The sequence below is a fragment of the Calonectris borealis genome, chromosome 2 (genome assembly GCF_964195595.1).
Source record: "Calonectris borealis chromosome 2, bCalBor7.hap1.2, whole genome shotgun sequence".
Lineage (NCBI taxonomy): Eukaryota > Metazoa > Chordata > Aves > Procellariiformes > Procellariidae > Calonectris > Calonectris borealis.
Genome location: NC_134313.1, coordinates 132,137,549 through 132,158,895, shown reverse-complemented (window position 1 = coordinate 132,158,895; position 21,347 = coordinate 132,137,549). Strand labels below are relative to the sequence as shown.

General features: G+C 35.1%; 1 protein-coding gene across 8 annotated transcripts in view; it reads right to left on the bottom strand.

The window, feature by feature from the left end:
* The window catches only part of ANKRD28 (ankyrin repeat domain 28), a 125,416-nt gene that overhangs the window by 13,058 nt on the left and 91,011 nt on the right, over positions 1 to 21,347 (bottom strand). For 7 of the 8 annotated variants that reach the window (XM_075143465.1, XM_075143466.1, XM_075143461.1 and 4 more), the window contains 12 exons: positions 17,632 to 17,710; positions 17,059 to 17,173; positions 16,548 to 16,630; positions 14,665 to 14,728; positions 13,280 to 13,348; positions 11,338 to 11,478; positions 5,669 to 5,780; positions 4,998 to 5,024; positions 4,140 to 4,214; positions 2,689 to 2,890; positions 1,129 to 1,216; positions 549 to 666 (listed from right to left, as the gene is read on the bottom strand). In XM_075143465.1, the coding sequence (XP_074999566.1) occupies positions 549 to 666; positions 1,129 to 1,216; positions 2,689 to 2,890; positions 4,140 to 4,214; positions 4,998 to 5,024; positions 5,669 to 5,780; positions 11,338 to 11,478; positions 13,280 to 13,348; positions 14,665 to 14,728; positions 16,548 to 16,630; positions 17,059 to 17,173; positions 17,632 to 17,710 (1,173 nt within the window). Of the gene's footprint in view, positions 1 to 548; positions 667 to 1,128; positions 1,217 to 2,688; positions 2,891 to 4,139; positions 4,215 to 4,997; positions 5,025 to 5,668; positions 5,781 to 11,337; positions 11,479 to 13,279; positions 13,349 to 14,664; positions 14,729 to 16,547; positions 16,631 to 17,054; positions 17,174 to 17,631; positions 17,711 to 21,347 lie in introns of those variants that run through there. The other variant, XM_075143467.1, reaches the window with a different exon arrangement.

The following is a 21,347-nucleotide window of genomic DNA, read 5'->3' as shown; positions in this document are numbered from 1 at the left end:
TTTGCAAATATTCATGTATATAACTAAAGCAAACAAACTTCAGGCAATTTCTTACATTTTTAAGTAATAACAAAATAAGCACAGTTGTTACTTTTATTCCTGGAAACAGCCATTCTGTTGGAAAAATAGCAATGTATTATCATATTGATGACAGAATAATTTCTTGGAATAACTGCTTGAATGAACTGCTAATCTCTAGGGCTCATTCAATTGTCTTATCTGGCAGAGACTATAAAAAAATATTTGGCATATGGCATGCATCACACTTTTCTTCCTCCCATTAACACTACCCCCACCCCATAACAAAAAGCTGTACTCCTCTCTAGTCAACACTTTCCAGCAAGATTAAGAGACTCTAGAAGTCCAAAAGAATTCTGAGGGTACGGAGCAAACAGGCAAAAGCTTGCCTTTTCAAAACAACTAAAAAGACAACAAAAAACTAAGAATGGAAAGATGAGAATAATGAGACATTAACACTACATATTAAGTCTGTATTGGAAATTAGTATGTATAAAACTGGAAAGGGCAGAAAAGGAATATTCTCTTACCCCTCTATGTAATGCCGTCCTTCCCCACTTATCTTTGGCATCTACATTTGCTCCTTTATTAAGGAGTGAATAAACGCAGTCAGTGTGCCCATTGAGAACTGACAACATCAGAGGAGTCCTAAGCAGAGAGTGAAATAAAGTGTAATCTACATGGAAATTTAACAGACTAGCACTCAGCTGAAATGTAATGACTACTGTCCTTCTGGACAACGCTGTTAAAATTTACATCATCAATGATCTTCTCTAGCACTACCTTCACTCTGAGAATACCACTCATATTTGCTTTTTAGAAAATAAATTAATATCCCCTAATTCAGAAGTCCTGATTAAGTTGCTAGAATCCATTTTTTCAGCATCTGGCAGTAAGACACATTTTAGTTTCCTCCCAACTGAACAAGAACATTTTTCACTGCCAATATTATGTTTATTGCAAAATACACAGTCTCATTTGTCCTAGTTCAAATATCATCTCCCTTTAAAGTAATAAATTCAAAATCACTGATGTATAAAATATTTAGTTTTTCCTTTTATAAAATGCAGTAACTTGTGAAGAACAGAATTGTGCATCGTTTAAACTCACTGTCCATTTCCATCTTGAATGTCCACTGCATTCTGCGGTTCTGCATTTCCTATCAATAGCCGCAAACATTCTGAGTGACCATTTGTAGCTGTAAAACATCATAAAAATACGAGTTTTACCTTAATTGCCTTTGAGTATACGGCTCAAACAGAACCGTAACCGGCTCAGACTAAAGCCCATTTACCTTGAGAATCCACTGTACAGCTTTACCATTGTTATAACTTACATTAAAAACAAAAAATGTGAACACTAGAAAATTATTTCAGAAATTAGGTATTCTCAACTGTATAGTATTAAAAATAATCTATTCCAACTGTCAATTGCCAACAGGTATTTGTTTTTTACATATAAATGAGGTTGCAAATGTTAACCATAATTAGAATATATGCTTATACAACATCCACAAGGAGGAATAATTAAATATAGTCATTAGCATAACTTTTGCTTAAGTTTTTAAGCTTTTTGCTTTTTTTTTGCTTTTAAGGCACAGGTAAACACACACCTAGCCAATCATACACAGATTTTTTAGCAAGTCTGGCACGTGCACAATTATGAAATGATAATTGAAATCACATTTAGAAAGAAGGGAAGGAAATGTAATGCATAGAAGTAATTAACCAACCAGTTAAAAAAAAGGAAAAAGAGAAGAAACAAAAAATTGAGAAATCACATTTAAATGCAACTCATGAAAGATAAATGATTGCTTGTTGGAGGGGAAATTATTTCTGACATACAGTTGCTGTATTCAGTCCACATAAGAACAGTGACAATTCATGCTTCTGTAGCAGACAGAAATGCTAACAGAAGTTAGGAGAAGCTAAATCAAATAGAAGAATACAGCTTGTGCTCATGGACAACAAATTAAGTGGTTAGAATGATAATGTTTTGTACATAGTGCTGTTTTTACTGCAACATTTCTATAACACCATAACTATAAATGTCAATTTAAACCAGCCTATTTTCAAAGAGAGGAAAATATAAGAATATAGTATGAATGCTAGACTTTGAAAAAGGTAGGTATATAGAAGTTTTCTAGGAAAGGCAGCGACAAAATATTGCAAAGGATTGCTGTTATTTTGAAAACACTCAGTCATTTAAATCCTTGGAAAAAACCCAAAGTATAGTTTTCATGTCTCTTCTCAAACTGACAAAATTCTCCAAGACTCCAGTCATTTTTAGAAGTATTTTCCTGCCAAGACAGGAACACAATTCACGTATCTAAATTTGGGCCTTCAGTTTGGGCTGCATGAAAGACGAGGAGAGGAGCAGGAACATGTCACTGACACCCGTCAGCACAGCTAGCCTTGAATGGACAAGGACAATGCACCCTTCCAGAGAGCAGTGTGGAACAGCACTCCTCGAGCCGAAATGATTTATTGGGTTAATACCGGCTTCTACCCGCAACTGCTTTGTTACACCTTTCTCAGCATAGCACGTACCTTAAAAGCCATCGTCTATTCCTAAACACCATTTCTTAGAACATTAATCGTAGAGACTTCTAAACACAAAGATGATCCACTTCAAAACCCAAAAGTTTAGAGGTTAGCGGTTAGCACATACCTGCAGCATGTATTGGGGTCCTCTTTACAACATAATCTTTCACCAAGATTGATGCTCCCTGATTAATGAGCACATCTACACATTCCACGTGTCCTTTAAAGGCAGCAAGATCCAATGGTGTCCTTCCGTTATTATTCCTCACATCAAGGTCCAGCAGCGACTGTACCAACACTTCCAGAGCTTGATGGTGGCCATGATAGGCCTACAAGAATAAGAAAATTCTTCAATTTTCCCATCCTTCACATTTTTCCCTTTCTTACCAGGATTACATAAATGAAACTGTGAAGATAGTATTTTCATTTTAACACGTGGAAGAACTACTGATGCAGCACATAAGAGTTACAACAGTTACAACTAATTAAAAAACCCCCACAATTTCAAGCAAGAAGGTTGGTGAGTTTTTTCCAATTTATTCTTTCAGTCAGCAACTGAAACTACTTTCAGAAAATTGTCTTGTCTCCAATTTGTGTAACTACCAGTATTTTGAATACTGCATGTTTCATTGCTTCATGTTATAGTTACATCACCATCAGATTATTTCAAGTGAGAAACGTATGCAAACTATTTAAAAAAGAAAAAGCCAGTGAAATTTGTAAGTAAAAAGAATACAGTACAAATAGCTACAATTAACATAACTGGTAAACAGAAGGGACTTAGGGGATGAAACAGTTAAGAGATCAGAATGGATATACAAGGATAAAAAAATAGCATAGAGGATACTCTGCAGGTATGTGTCAAGACAAAATGTCAAAGTTAGTAATGAAAATAAACATCCACAACTATGGTTTTATAGTTTCCATAATAAATTTTTAATGTATACTCATGGATACATAACCTCTTCCCCCAGACAAAACTCATTTCCAGGAACAGTCTCATCTAACTGCTTTCATTTACCAGTATTAAAGATGACTTTTTACTTTGCCCATATATATATATGTACTGCATGAGATTTAGCCTATTTTCAGAAAGTACATTGTGGTTTTTCAATTGCTCGAAGTCCAGTGAAAAGATGAAAGCTGGTTACTCTGTATTTTGAGTATATTCGTATAGACAGTTTCATCAGGTCCCCTCCTACGCTACTCTTTGTGCAAATCTTTATTAAACTATTAAGGACAAACATTTCTCATACTAAACAATGATGAGGGTGAAACAATGATGATGATAAAAAAAAAAGTCATCATTACTTATAAAACAAGTCGTCTAAAAATTTCAATAGTATAAATTATAACATAAATCTTAATTAGAAGATTCCAAATGAAACTTCCATGAAGCAAGTTTCAGGTGAAATGCAAAAATCGCCCTGTATAGCTCATTCGGCAATATTATGTACGTATTTTTGTGTTTCATTTATTGTTATTGACCTATTTTAAAACAATCCAGAATGAATAAACCTATGTCAATAACTGTTTTCAATTAGATGAGCTATCATCACTAAAGAATGAAATACTTACAGCTAAATGCAGTGGACTTATAGGTGCTCTGTTGTCTGAATCATTCAGCATGTCAGTACCTGATGTTTCCATTAGCTTAGCAGAGAGAGAAAGTCAGAGTGAGTGCAAAACCCCCTCACCTTTAAAAACATTCAGCAATAATTGCTACAGTTTCCAGTATACACAGATGGAAAAATAAAGGAAGAAAAATAGGAAGAAAAATAATATAGGATTACAGTTTGCTTAGGAATTCTAGATCTCCTTCAACCTTTTAAAGAGTTTGAATTGCAATGACTGCAACCTCTCTCCCATATTCATCTCCCAAGCACAGTTGTTTAACTTTCCATAACAATGCAATAATTAAATCAGAAACTAATGTAAAATTATTATTTTGCATGAAGCAGCCATATGAAATAATATAGATGAAATGCATATAAAGGGAAGACAGAGACAGGTGAGAACAGCTGTAGTAGGAAAAAAAAATCCCCACCAAACAAACAAGTAAGCATTTAGATTAGGTGAAAAGTCCGCAAGAAAACAATACAAAAAGCCAGAAGGCAGGATAGTTTCTCAGAACAGAAAAACATTTCCCAAAGAGAAGAAATGGACCCAAAAAAGGCACAAGCATTATAAAACAGGATTAAAATACCTATCTGTTTACATTTCTATTTGTTACTTTCAGATGTATTCTAAAGTTTTTTCTGGGTCTTTTTCAAGACCATATTTAATTTAGTACACTAGTAGAATTAAAACATTCAAAGTGTTAGAAGAACACCAAATACATTCAGATCACTAAATTTTCACTATCACACTTTTATAACATGGTCAGACGAATGTCTAAGTAAAAAAAAAAAAAACAGTGAGAAATAATACACTTACAACATCTAGAGGCGTTTCGCTTGCAATCTGCAATTAAAAACATTCAGAATTCATGTTTGAATACATTTGAATATAAAAGTATAATTTGTATAAAAATACTAAGTTGTATAACACAGAGAAGATAAAATTAGCATATCAAATAACATACACATTTTTGCAAAGGGATTAATAAAAAACTAGCTGAGGCTTTATTATCTAAAATTCTATTATGTGGCTGTTAGTTACTGTAACTATGTGAACTATTTTAAAAGGCACCCTTACTTTACAGGTTTTTCCTACATTTTAATTTGCTCCTTCAGATGACACCTGTGATATGTCTTAACACTTCTCAGTGGGTAACCTGCGGTTATTTTATTTCAGCCATCAGGAAAAAATTTAGCAGTGTATTCTAAGTTAAGAAACAAACCAAAACTAATATCCCACATCCTCAACCAGTTATCTTTTCATGTCAGAATGTATTATCTTTTTAAGCCAGTATCTACCATCTTAGCTCCTCACCTTGCCCCTGTTTTAAGAGTACCAAGTGCTTAAATATTCATCCTCACAGGGGCTGAAAAACACTATTGACCTAGCTTACAGATGAAGAACCAAGGTAGGGGAATCCCCTAGCCTCTGCATCATACTCTGTAAGAGCAGCTGTTATAGCTTTCATCTATGATACATTTTCTTACCAATTCAAGACATAAGCGATGACCATAAGCAGCTGAATAATGAACTGCATTGTATCCTTGTTTGTCTCGGATCCCGGGATTGGCATCATTTCTTAGCAAGTATTCCAGGCACCTATTTAAATTGACATATGCAACCATATATCTAAATGTTGAATTTCAACTTTACACTTTCAACAAGTGATAAATTGTTCCAATTCAATTGGAAAATAGAATACAGCACACAGGAACACTGATTTAACGTGCAATAATGGCTAGGACTAGAGAACACCTAACTCATTACACCAAGTGTTAAGGTCAATCACAAAGCTTCCAAAATTTGAAAGAATCCTTCTCTGCAGACATCCTGCATCCTCTGAATTATCTGACTTGGTTAAAACTAGTATTTCATGGCTATTTTCCTCCTAACTAATACAACTAACTTTCCTCCTCCTAATACAACTGCAGTTACCTTTGTTAATATAAATGATTACTATTTTTGTATGTTTTTCTGTATCAGTACATTCTTCTGTACTTCATACAGAAGGAAGAGAACCAATAGCTGAGTTCTTCATGGTATGCATCCCAGAGTCACACACACATACACTTCCACTACCAGACACTAATTTATTGATTTTTTTATATCGTAAACATACTTAGTTGTTGGCATACTTGTATCCTACCATTCCTTACACAAAGTTGTAAGGCAGAACATGATTAGCACAGTTTCAACCACAGACACTCAGCCAGGAGGATGAAAAATAGGGTATTAACGTCAGCTCCCTCTCCCTATTTTTCTGTTTTTAAGAGAATCCATGCATGCACACTAAACGATTCCAACAAATAACCCTACTTATTTATAATTTTATGTTGTCTACCATTTCAGCAACATTTTGCAAAGCCTACAAATAATGAGAATGAGAACTCTAAAGCGGTAGCCATGAGAGAATGAAGGGGTAAATTGATCTAGACTGAACTACCTGACACATAACAATCTCAGCTTCAAGAGCTTCAGGATAAGAGGATAAAGACTGGTGAGAAACAAACAGTCCCAGAATAACATCAGGTTATTTTGCAAATGTATTCATGAGACTATAAGAGCCCACAAACATCCACGTAGACACTGAGCAAGATCAAGATTGTACAGAGCCTCTAAAATTCTGAATTAATAGAATAGGAAAGGAGAAGAGATTTTAGATTTCTTATTGACAGATTAAGACGATTCTGGTACTTAATTTGTCTCAGTTTGCTCAAACAGTTAGGATTATGAAGGTCTCCTCATGTCCTACCTTAAGCAGAACCTTCATGATCTGAGAAACTGCACATACCATTTTACCTGATAACAGAACCAAGACTGCGTCTAATTCATAAGACTACCTGACTTGAGAACAGAAGATCTGGTACTTCACAAAAGGCAGATGGACTTCAGATCCTTGGATCTGATCTCCCAGTCTGGGTTCACCAAAGCTGAATTGATTCAAAACCATCTGCTAGTATATTGAATGGCTGGATCATTTGCTTCCAGCAGGGGAAAAAAAAAGACTTCATGACATCCCACTTGTCAACACTCCACATTGTGATTAGATTGTCTGTTGAGACCTGGGCACAGTATTTTTGAAGGGAAGATCAGAAAGCTTAGCATGTGTTCTACACAGCTCTGAGCTCAAGAACACTGATACGAAACGGTTGATCCTTTTGCCCTGAGATATCCACAACTGCATTTTCACAAGTGCTCTCTGCCTATAAAGGATCATCTGTTATGATAAAGCAAAATGAAGAATGGAATGAGTAGGTCTTCTCACCACTGAAGGACTGCCTGACCATTCAGGAAAGGACCACCAAGCAGCTAGGGTAACATCCATCCCAGATTTGTAAGTCTTGTAAAGTCTACTGTGAAGCTATATGCTGCTCTGTGACTAAAACACAGGTAAGACATCACTGAGGTAGTAGTCGTACATTCAAATGCAATCATCTCTTATGACTTGGAATACATCCTGCAATAGAAGGGCTTTCTAAAGACTGAACTAGAGCTAAACAAAATCTGGGAGGTGAAAGTCTAAAGACGCCCAACCTCTGCATGGCCACGTCATCAGGCAGAAGTCCAGCAAGGGAGAGTGACATTCCAATCCTTCTAAAATGGCTTGTTACAACTGTTGGTTTAGGACTATTTATTGTTCCTATGGCAAATCCAGACAGGAGAACCTTGCATTGATAATAGTCCAGGAACACCTTTAAGTGAAGCTACTTTGTACACAACACATACTTTATATTATAGTTGGAAAGATTAATTCTGTACGTCAAGAAGCACAAAGACATGCCCTTGGAATGCAGAGACGTTTATAGCTAGTCACCATCATGACCTTGAACTTGCTGGAGAAGCCATATGGTTTTCTGAAGTGTACAACAGGTCACCATCCCTTCTCTCTGGGATTATGAAATACGTCTCCTTTATCAGTTAAATAAAATGCAAGTAAAGCTAAAAAATATATTATCTTGTCAAATCCATCTTGGAATCTTTCTTCCTTAGCACAGTTTATCTAAAGGTCTCACAGATTAGCATTATCAGTAGTGACAAATGGGTCAGTTGGATACACTGACAATATGAGGGGTTTAGTTCCCATTTATCTCATGGGAAATTGTTTGGCAGAACATTAAAGGAAATTTCAACATTTGTAGTTGTATGATACGGGTATGCTGTGATGTCATGTGAAAAATGTGGAGTGGGATATGGCAGATTTAGATTTGAGAGGCAGGAATCCTAACCGCTGATCAATGCCATTAAGAGTAGAAACTTGATCATTCAAAACCCTGGAGAACATTCAAACCTTGGAGAAACACAGGCAGAAATTCTACAAAAGCAGCCATCTCCTGAGGGAAGACAGCATGACCCTGCAACACCAGAACCCTTCGTAAGTTCTTTCAAGGAAGGGCACTGTTCCATTTGCTGACTCCAGGCAAGTTCATCATCTGAATGAGATCCAGTACCAGCTGTGATGAAATGGAAACACATTTCAACACGAGTAAGACAGCTGTACTGGGTCAAGGGCCCAATAACCTCATGTGCAACAACAGCGATTTGCTGAAGTGAAGACCTGACATTTGCTTTTCCATCCCAGACAAAGGTTGAAAGTAACAAAGCAGGTGAGTGAAGATGAAAGGGGCAAAAAGCTGCAGGAAAAACTATGAACAAAGAGGTGTCTAATTATGAAGTACTCTGTCTCATTACAAAGTTGAGAAGAACAGGAGCGACACCAAGGTGCACTCACACTTACCAAGTTCAGTGTATCTAACAAAAAGCTACCTGTAAAGCATATCTACAATTTTAACCAACTAATTTGGGTTTTATTTGCCTAGTAAACAAATGCCTGGATTTCATTAATGGCAACCATGCTTGCATGTTTTTATTTGAATTGGAACGGGATGAGATTTCTGAGAATCTAAAGACAAATCAATTTGCCCCACTGAGTAAGAATTACTGTCCCTATATTTTACTTGTCCAATTGTCTAACTTCCTTTGTTAATTTTAATCAATGATTTTTTATTAACATTCATGGCTCATTAATAAATGTTAAACATCACTGGCCTTGGCTACCTGAATTTCTATACTTGTGTGCTCCCTGTATTTGTGTGCTCACAAAAAACACAATACACTAAATACACTGCAGGAAGCAAAGTCCTTGAGTACCCATTCTTTCCAATGCAAAACATAATTATTTTTGCTGTTTGTTCTCAACCAGGAAAGAGATTAACTTAGCATCTTTTGCATACTTAACTGTCCTCAACAGGCCTCTTTAAAAGGAGATTAATCAAACTTTCTGAAAGCCCAGGTAAGTTAAATTTACTTCCCATTTATTTATTGGTGTACTGTCTATTAAATAATTCTAATAGAAAGAGCATGTTTTTTCTCCCTTAAGATGCTGCTTAGTTCATCTCATTCTGTGATCATGTTTTTCTGTCTAGTCTTGTCAAAATGAGGCTTACTGGTGTTTGTTCCAGATCAGAAGCATTTGATAAAGATAGAAAAGAAACATTTCCAAACATTTCCAAACAGGAAAATAATTTTCAACAAAAACATCTTTGTCCCTAAAATGTGTCTTTAAAGATGTCTGAACAGAGACTATAAAAATGCATATAAATATCTTTGGAATTTCTATATAGATAATTTCCTGACGTTTTTTTTTTCCCCAGGCTTTATATTCCAACTCAGTAATCATTTTTAGCTTCATTCCTATTTTGAATATGAGCTGAGCAGTACTGGTTTTCCAGCTGTTACTAATCATCTTGCTGCATCAATATAAAAAGCTTCTCCTCAGGCCATTCTGCTTTGCAGCCTGTCTTCCAGAGAGCCAACTGTTAATCAGAAGGGCAGTATCATGTGGGTTCCAGAGACGATTCTTTGAGTTATCTCCCACAGCTCTGCAGTATTGCCATCATCATTCTTGCTCGTGCCTTTTATAAGACAGATGGCAAAACGATGTCATCTGAAGAACCATTATAGTTTGGAGGTTTTCAGAGCAACTGTGAAGCTAAAATTAATCCTAGCTCAACTTGTAAGAGGGCAATTAAAGTAAAACTATCTCAGCAAACTCCAGCAGGAATTGAAAGTGCATCTAAAAAGCGGCAGACAATTTTGTTTTGAAATTTGGCTTTACATAAAAAAGGCATGTACTTGAAATATTAGTTAAATGGCCATGAAAGTATTCTTTATTTATCCTTCAAAACCCAATCTGTAAGTTACATGCCACCACGTTCCTATTGCTACCTCACCTTTTAAAAGGTGCTGTATTAAAACAAGGTTATATGGCCGTATACAGCACTCTTTTCCAGTGAAAGGCGAAACTGCACACCCGCTTGTTTTGACCTATCTATGTGAGTGTGTGCACGTGCAAGTGCTACTCTTCTCAAGTCTCCTCAATATATACAATGTCTGGAGCGTAAGTAACCTCATCAATTTTGTGCTATCTATATGAGCTTTGCATGTAAGCATTTAAGTCATTAATAACTATGTTAAATATAACCATTAGTTACAAAATAAACACACACAAGAGACATTTATGGATTTATGAAAGTTTCTGGATGCATTTCATTAATAAAAGTGTAACTACTTCACAAAAATTTACACTAACAAGAGGTAGAGTTGTAATGCCAAACATGAATAGTTTAACCAACGCCAAATGGATAAAGCACCTTATATTGAAATGTCGAGGTAATTTCTATCCTGATGTAGTCCTGCTGTAACTCACAGTCTAGTTTTACAGTGTATTTCTGACTAGCTACACACATTTTTGGGCAACATTAAGAACCCTCCATAAAACATACCATCCTTCATCAGAATTTGATTTTAAAGAAAAATGACCCTACTGCTCACAACTGTCATAATAACCCCCACAAACAATATTTACTCAACCACTATGCAGCAGGTGGGATTAAAAACTATTTCCATGAAATCCTGAATTAGGACACCTGCATTATAGGACATAACAAAAAAATTACAATACATTTTACTATTGTTCATTATGCTCAGAAATATTTGTTACATAAAATATTTTATATACAATGAACAAGCCCCTGTCAAGTTTAATCTTTAAAAATATAAAAAATGCATTTGGCAAATCTGAAGGCAGAACGTACATGAAATTCAGAGCTCAAATGTTTCTAAGGAGAAAAGCTTTAGTACAAAGCATGCCACTTACTTTCCATCTGTGTCTGATGCAGCTGCATAGTGCAGAGGTGTACAACCCCTCTCATCAAGGTCATTCACACTAGCTCCAGATCCCACAAGGGCAAACAGGCACTGATAATTACAATTGGCAGCAGCATAATGGAGTGGAGTTCTTTAGTACACATTTAAATAAAAAGTACAACGGTAAATAACAGCAAAATAATATTATAGAGACAGAAAAAGCAAAATAAAATGAAACTTAAATCCTCCTCCTTACATTTTTTAACAAGTATTTATGGTGAAGAATGCATCATTACAATATTAAAAAGTGGGGCCATTTTCTAGGGGCCATTTCATAATGCAGAACAATATCTAGGGGATCTATTTGCCACCCAAAATATGCACAAACTTTGTCTTAAGGGAAGCTTTATATGAAATTTCTTGTGTAAACATGTAGAGGAGAATCAAGTTCACATTTGGAATATTATTTTTAGTTAAGTAATTTCAAGCCACATGGAAAATCATAGAATCATAGAATCATTAAGGTTGGAAAAGACCTCTAAGATCATCCAGTCCAAGCGTCAACCCAACACCACCATGCCCACTAAACCATGTCCCTAAGTGCCTCATCTACACGTCTTAAATACCTCCAGGGATGGTGACTCAACCACTTCCCTGGGCAGCCTGTTCCAATGTTTAACCACTCTTTCAGTGAAGAAATTATTCCTAACGTCCAAATGGACAAATCTAAGAACTGCATAGCAACTAAACTAGGTCAAAATTAAATACAACAATTAACAAGTAGATGTTTTCGACAAACAGATCAGAATTTTGTCTAAGAGAGGCAAGCATTATTTATTTATTTTTAACTATACTAAAATAGCAGAGGTATTGTTAAAGAAAACTTTTAAAAATATACCTTGTCTTTTTGTAACAAAACTGTGAAATATTAGTACTGATGCATAATCTCAGAGAAAACTTATTCCAGCTTCAAATACATAAACAATACTCTAAATAAACCAGTTCGGATAAAATTTCAAAAGTACCAAGATGACTCAGAATTCCATTTTCTATTTTTAAAAAGAGATTGCTACCATAAATATCTTAATTTTGAGGAGACAGTCAGGCACTTTGAAGTGTCCTATCTCTTCCCTCTCCCTTAAAATTACTTTTCCCCATTTCTCTCCATTTTTAACTATTTTAATCTTTTCCCTCGCCTGAAATAACTGGTCTATATAACATGCATGTTAAACCAAAAACCAAACCAAACCAACAAAAAACAACTTTCAATGACAAAAGTTGTGAGGGATAGTTGTTCCTTTCTCAGGAAAGAATGGAAGTGGAATTTAAAGCAAAACACAACTTTGAATCGATAATATTCTCCTCAAGTCCTACTCCTGCCATTCACATCCTGGAAAATAATATTTTCCATGATGTGATGTGAGATTTTACACAAGTACTGATCATGCCATCTAAACTTAAATAATCTTAAAAATAGAAATTAATGTCATTCCAAAAGAGTTCAGAGCACGAACAAGGAAACAGAAAGGGATGGATATAATGAAAGGAAAAAGGTGAAACAGTTATAATAAAATAATGGATTTTTTAAATAAAAAAAGCTTAGAAATAGCAACAGATTTATAGGTTTGACTATTTGGAAAACATCACTAATGTCCTTGGATGAGAGCAATTTAAACTCATTAGACCCCTGTTATAAGTAAAAAAGGCTCATAAAAATTACAGTTGAATATGGAACTCACTCTTGAAAAACAAGACTAAGCACCTACTTAACAAAACACAATAAACAAAATATGTTTGTAACTTTTGATAACATACGGTGAAGCATAGTTTATTAGAGACATTGTATCTTAAAAAACATTTAAACTGGAACACAGACTTGCCCACATAGCAATATGCTACTTCTGTAATACTTTTAACAGCCCTTTACAATACACAAATCTAGAATGTCTTACCTCCCAAACCTGTCTTTTTTGTTGAAGTCTGCACCAGTATTTAGCAGAAGATTTAGGCACTCCAAATTCCTATTAAATTAATGCAATATTACTTGTGATTGCAAATTTTGTTTCCTTAATATTGGCCTCTGCAAATACCAGAACGGCTACACATATACCTCTCATACATTATTTTTAATTGAACTGAACTATGATACGAAAATTTTGATAAATATATTTTTATATGTGAAATAGGTTTCATAATTGCAGGACCAAACCAGGAAAGAATACAAATTATTTCAAGTCCACATACAGAAATTTTATTGATATCAAATGGCATGCATAAAAGCACATAAATTAGCACTAACTTAATTTAATAGAAATTTCAATTCTTTAAAGCAAACAAACAATAACACCTGCATGTCACATGCTTTTTGCTACCAGGATTCCAGCACAGAGGCAAGTTTTTAATCTATATTTTTAAGGCCAAATATAAGTTGCAACATAAATATTTTACTTTTTAGTGTAATTCATTTTCAATAAAATATGATCATTATAATAGATGTACAATGCTGCTTATAGTTTAAACACTATCTTAGTAACTTTCCTAAACTGGAGATGAATGAGGGAATGTGTCACAAATTATATGTTTTTATATGAAAACATAGCATTTTAACCTTAATCATTTGCAACAAGGATGTATCTATCAAGTATCTTCTGACTTAGAATGATTACTTAACAGTATTACTTAAACAACATTGAAACAGAAAAATGAAAATATCAATATCATGGAGCTCTTGTGTCCCACAAAGTGTATCATGAAATTTATTACCCAATTCTTCCAGGCAATTTTGAGTAGCTGCTATAGAAAACCTACAATACAATAACAATAATCAATATGGATCACAACTCAAGTGATGAGCAAGTAGTTCTGACTACTTCATCCACCTAAACTCTGGAATTTAATTATGGCTTTTAATTTAGTTAGATTGATCTTTTGTTTATGGATATGGTAAAAACATATTTCCCAAAGTTGCTGTTCTCCATCTCATGTCCTACAGTGATCTTAGCTGGGCATGCCATCTTTGAATGCTGTAAATTCTAAAAATTATATCATCATCCATGGGAATTTAAAATAAAATTCAGTTCATCCCCAAGCATAAACCTACGGTAAGGCTGATTATACTTGGACACTGTACTCCAATAAATTACTTATTGAGCTGAATATTTAATTTATTTTTATTGTTTGTAGATAGAATCAATCTTGAAATTATTTTCATGTTTACAGAAATTCCAAGGGGAGAGGGCAGGAAAAGCAGAGAGAGGAAATAACAAAAAAGAATAGGAATGATCAGCAATTGAAAAAAGAACACTAAATATGAAAGCATGAATGCTTTTTTACATACCCTCCAGCTGCAGCTGCATGAAGACAAGTCCTGCCAAAGTCATCTGGTGTGTCAATGTCAAAACCTACAAATCAAGTATTTTGTAAAATCATTATGTAACACCACCTTTCACAAAACTGCTCTCATCTACTCTTAAGAGAAATGCTTGCTAAGCAAACTTAAGAGCTATTTGCAAAAAAGCACTTAAGCACTGAAAATTTACTTCACTTGAAACACATCCTCACTATTTGTAATATTTTTAAAAACAGGTGTTCAAGTAAAACTGAAAGGGATAAGGTAAAAGACAATTAGCTGCACTGAGGCAAGAGGCTATATTCTTTCCTATCCTATTTGCCTGCTAATATTTCTGTGTAATTTAGTATTGAATATAAAATATATGAAGGTAATAGGAAAATTTAAGAATATGCTAGAATTTATCAGTGTTAGGCAGAGATTTCTTTTTTTTTTTTAATAAAAAGGGGGATGTCAGTATTACTAAATCCAGAAGCTACTTAAATTTCATCAAGTTCAGCTCTTTAGTCCCAGAGAAAGAACTTTGTTAAGCTAGAGTGAAGGCTGTAAACAGCAATTACTTACAGAGAAGCCCTTTAGAGAACATGGTCGTTTTCTCTTCCCAACATGTGCGAACTTCAAAACTTTAACTGTGCAATTCCATACCTAACCATATACTTTGACATGAAGATTACTATTTAAACCAGGTTTCAAAGCTACATTTTTAGTTTGAGAAAACTACTATACTCTCTTAAGAGTCTTGCTCTTATGTAACAAAACTTATTCATTAAATCTCCAGTTTTGGTACTTTTGCCTGGGAATGCAATTTTTTTTTTTTCCTTTTTAAGAATTATTCAACAACGATAAATAGTGAACAACACAGGATGCGTTATTCAGGACTACTACTATTCAAGATTGTTTTCCTACTCTGTATCCCCCCAAACATAGGTTTTGTATGCACCTCTATGTCCTCCTCCCATTTCAATCATCAGTGATATACAGCAAACAATTTAAGATAGTTTACCAATCTGATTTGAAAAGTAGTCTTTGATGTCCTCCCACATCCCTAGGTAGCTTGTCTAACAGCAGTAACTACTTAAATGTCATTCGGTACTGGGACAAGGCGGATTGATGAATTTTTAAGGTCTGCACATGAATATTAATGAATTTTAAAATCAGAGATTCTTAATTTACATAAATGAGACTCTTCCTCCCTAAACCAAAAGGGTACATAGTCTGCAGATACCAACCCCCACATCCAGAGCAGGTACTAATAAGCTGCTAGCAGTATCTAGTCTTTCCAGTCTGAATGCTGAACATACTCTTAAAAGTCCTTATCTGCTCCAAGCTAGATTAACACCCAAGTTTTCTCAACTCATGTAAAAGCACAGAAAGCACTTGCAAGTCTTCCGCATGGATTCCTTTGCTATACTGAATCTCCAGTAAGGGCACAACCAGCACAGTACCATGTACAGAAAGAAGAAAAAGCCAGAGTATATCCCATTGAAATCTAGTCATGGAAGGGAAACCGAAGATGCTCCACGAAGTCTCTTAAGAGAACATTAGTCTTTCTCCTAAAGTTGCATTATGGTCTGAACCAGTCATCCAACCTCTATGGCCAACTTAAAATGCACAAACACAACATTTAAAAAGTTACAGACGCATTATTTCAATACGGATGATTTTTTTTTTTTTGGAAAAAATTATTTCCATAGAAGTTTGCATGCACTTTAACTATGGACTGTCCATTAAAAAAGAAAGCACTGGCCCCAGGCTACTAGTCAACTAGAAAGATTTTTATGTATTACTAAATTAAGACTTAAATTAAAAGCTATTCGATGGAACCAAAAATGAAGTACAAAGCAGCCATGAGATTTTAAAGAGTGTCCTACCTGATGAGAGAAGCTTTCTGCAGCAGTCTGAAAATCCACTTAATGCTGCCAAATGGAGAGGAAACATCCCATGTATACCCCGCCTAAGATACACCATAATCAGGTATCACAGTTTCATTACAATTAAAATAAAACAAACATGATTGTGTGCCAAAGTGCACGTTGCACGGTGGGTTCAGCAAACCACCTAATTAGAATACTGAGCCTTAGGAAAACTTCATATATTAAAGGCTTTCTTACAAACTAGCAGGATGCATTAAGTCAGTGCAACAGCCTATTAAAACTTTCAGAGCTTTTACTTCAAATACATTAGAAGAAATCTATTTCTCTTTCTTTTTGTATAAATTGTGATGTACTGAGTAGCTACTTAAAAGTACAGTACAGGATAATAAACAAACTATTTCCTATTTCAAGTTGAAGATGATATTAAAAAGTCATACTAGTCTTGTTAATCTAATAAATACATTTCTAAATTCTCTCAGCTTGCATTCATGTCAGTAAAGTTACCTACTTTGCAGTGTCAGCACCACTCGTAATCAGAGTGTTGATTAATAGCTCATGGCCATATCTAGCTGCTATGTGCAAAGGAGTATTTCCATTCTTATCTTCACAGTCTATTTCAGCTCCTATAATACAAAGTAATTACTAAGTAAGAACATATGTAGGCATACAGATACTTTTGTCAGAAAAACAGCACTGATGATAATTAAAGCAACATTAGTAATTGTCAATGAATGACTACTTTGGACTTAAAAGCTGTACAGCTTTCAGTGGTATTTAGTATTAATAATAAGCAAAATAGAGAGAAACATTTTATTATGTAACCATATGGGACAAACTTTCTGCAACCTGGGTTATGGAAGAGAAATTAATGTATTTTCCTGCATTCTGAAAAATAAATGGTTCTTCAATGTAACTTATCAAACTTTATAAGCAAATATGCCAGACGCCACCATTAACCGAACTACTACTGGACATGGGATATGAAAAAAAATTCAGTACATTGTTATCAATACAACAGGAGGAAAATATTCATAAAACTGGAAAGCTGATGACAAAACTACTCCTCCCTCCCCCTTTTTACCATTTTGAATGATGGTTTGTGATCTTGAAAATCTACCATGGATCGCTGTCATGTGCAAAGGTGTTTTCCCATCTTTACTCTGGAAAAGAAAAAAACCCCCAATGTTTACTTATGGCCAGTAATAGTAATCCACCAGGACTAACAAAAAAAAGAAAAAGGACATTCTTTTACTTTCTTCTCCCCTCTACTCCCTCCTTTAAATTGTTTCTAAGCTCTTCTGCAAGATGGATGCTGGCAGTGACAAGTCAGCATGACATGGCAAGCTTTTCAAAAGAGCTACTCTTAATCAGTCTTCCAACTGTGAGTGACAACTCAGTGATGCCCACTCACTCACAGTAATGCCTTTAGGATAATCACTCTTAAGAAGATGATGACAGCGCACAACTTTAGCAACAAGCCTGCGTCCAACTCTTCCCCTGCCCAAGTCTAAAACAAAACAATGCTTCTTTAAATTAAATGTGTTTCTTGAAAGAAAATAGCTGTATTTACTATAGAGGTTTACACATTATATTAGAAGACAACACATTAAAAAGGTCACGTGTTTCATGGAAATTTCCGTAAAGTGATATTTGTAAGCAATTTATCATAAACCACAAGTAATCCTAGGGTAGAACTATTCAACCATAATTGGTACTATACATTTGACACACATATCAAATGTGCACTTAGTCATTCACCCAGTAAAGATGTCCTTCAACTAGGCCAACAGTAACACATAAAGGAATTTCAATTTTTAACAGCACAATCTCAATGCACTTACAAAACCAGTTTTTTCTGTTATTATTACTTCAGGATGATTTTTTTTTTACCCCTGTACTTTCTCATAGGTAATGGAAAGCTTTACTGCTGAAAAAAGTTCCTACAAATGCACACAAAAAATTGCAAACATGACACTCACAGAAAATAAAAGCACTCTTGGATGCACATGCATACCACATCTTTAGATGTTAAACGCTGGCTTTAAAGAGTATGAAATGTTCACAAAACACAAAGTTAAAAAAGACAAAGATGGTAGGGGGAACATGATAATATGAACATATGTATTGAAATAGCATGAATTGCTGTCATCTGCAAAAGTGTCTTCCCATCTTTACTTTTCCTTTGGAACCAAATGGCAAAGCTTCTGTGGATGTGTTACTGAAAGTCTGCTGGAGACCCTTTTAGACAGAGTTGGATGTGGAATTTTTAGTTGTGTCACTGCACAGAGCAGCATGCACCACCTAGAACAATGCAATTATGGAAAAACACTGTCTTCTCAGACCTAGATTGAAAGAAATAAAAGACTTTATAATGACAGCCAAATTATCTCCAGATGTTTCAGCTAGCAGATTTCTTTGACCTTAAATAATAATGAAGACACATCCACATATCCATGGCAGATGCAAAGAAACACAGAAAATGGGGTTGAAATCCACTTGAATTGGACAATCTGTTTTACTTCTACCAATGGAGGCCTTAAGAAAAGGCCAAATAAACACATCATAAGTGACGACTTCCCCAAGCAATCTCTATGCTCTGATTTTCTTACAAAAAGAATTTTCTTGTAATGTCTACCTTTCATCTTTCTCCTCGCAGTTTAGTTCTACTCTCTTTATCCAACCACTAATATTCTCTGTGTCCAGTTATTTTCCTCCTTTAAAACAATTGTTAACACATCTGGCGCCTCTTTCCCTCACTTTTCTCCTTCTTTAAGCTGAAGAATCAATTAATTTAAAGAAAAATGACCACATAAAATAAGCTTAGTTGGAGTGAGTGACCAAAAGTTGCTTTGGTAAGCAACGTTCTAAACTTTAAAAGGGAAAACTTTGAGAAAGTAAGGAAATAAATCAGTGAAGTAACAGACAAGAATTTAAGGGCTCAGATGAAGAAGACTGCAATTTCATTGGCTCAGATATGCTAAATTTGGATGTCGAAGGCTAATGAAGAGTAAGAAGATGGAGCAGAAAAAAGTAGGTCCAAGTCTCACTGAGCACATTAATAAAGTACCTTACAAGGACATAAGAATAACTTAAGGTGACAGTATTAGAAACTAAGGAGCATGGTGGTCCAGTGAGAACCCTCACAAAACAACTTGAGTAAGATCTTATAAAGGACAGAAAAATAAGCTACAAAATCATTTTCCAGTTGTAAATGAAAAAATTACAATCAATAGCGGATTTTTAGATTTACTGTGCTCAAATTTACTGAAAAATGCACTTAATGTAGATTTCTAAGAAAATGGATTTGATAATCCACAGTGCCTCTCTCCAGTCTAACAGTCTCAGGTTCCTTTGCAACCCAGGAATAACATAACACACAACTGTCTGTCAACATATAAACATAGAACAGGTATAAAATTAAATGAAGGTGATAATTTCCATGTTGAAGCTGAACTGCTAGGTATCGGATTGCATTCAGAATTCCCTTCTTAGACATTGTCACTAGGGAAGGATATACAGAATCAGAACCTGTAGCCAAAGAGCTCTTTAAGCAATGAAACAGCAAGGCTCTATTTATTGAGCAAAGTACTGCTTCCCGAGATGCCAGGAGGTTGGAATGCATAAGTAAGGTGGTATCTTCAAAACTTTTGCTTCAATTTCTTTTTTATGCCTTTAAGGTCTTCTATCTAAGTATTAAGTTAACTACAGCTGCCTGATTTTACGAGATCAGATAGGATCAGAGCACATGATAGAATAGCTATGGGCTAATGGTAACTTTTGTAGTCTTTATTGAAACTCAGTTAAGCGTGGTAATAGGAAAGAAATCACCCAAATCTCCTCTTTCACTAGAGAAAACATATCCACAAAATACTCAAGATCATACAAAATTTGCTAAGAACAGTAATTGCTATTAGACAGAAAGAATTAACACACAGCACAAGGTGTTCTATCAAGTGATTGCTCAGATATTAACTGTACTCAGACCACTGAGCTTTACTGAGGGTCAGGGGAAATGTGGGTCTATCATGTCACAGCATTCCTCCAAGTGAAATTTGCCCCTAGCAACAATTCCTATGTTCTAGTATCACCAATGGAAGTAAAATACTTTTTTTATTTAGGTCACTGAATTTTCAAGCAGCAAGGGGGCCCATAAAACAATTAATACTGTCCCATTACGTACTCATTTCAACGTGTTCTTCCATGCATGGAAATCCTGAATAGTGAGGAGAGAATGCTGCAGTAATGAGCAATACTGAGCAGGATTCACTGTTCTACAGTACTATATGGTCATTGGCAGGACTACAAAAACAAGTCATGAAATGATGTCCTCTGCCTACAGAGGTGATAAAAAGCATATAACATATTTCTGCTGTTCCATTGTCTTCTGCTACATATTTCCTTTTTGACATGAGGCCAGCATCCACAGATATGCACAAGGACTTACCCTCCATCTGCCATCAAGAATAAGAGTGTTTCCCTTTCGTTCTCCCCACTAGGTCATCCACAGCAGAAAGTGCTCTAATAGTACTGTCTAGCCTGCACCTAGATTACCATCCACACCCACTGTTACCTCTAAAAACACAGGAACAGTTGTGTGTGGGAGGGAACTATTGAATCAGATTACACAAGCAATATCATTATGATGCAAAATAAATCTTATAACAAGTGTAAGAACTAGTTTGAACTTCAGCCTCAGTATTTGGAAACTGAACAGGCTTGGTTTTCAATAAATTTCAAAATTCAGTAGAGCGTAAGAACTCTCTAAAAGCATCCCGTTTCAACTCTACAAATTATTCT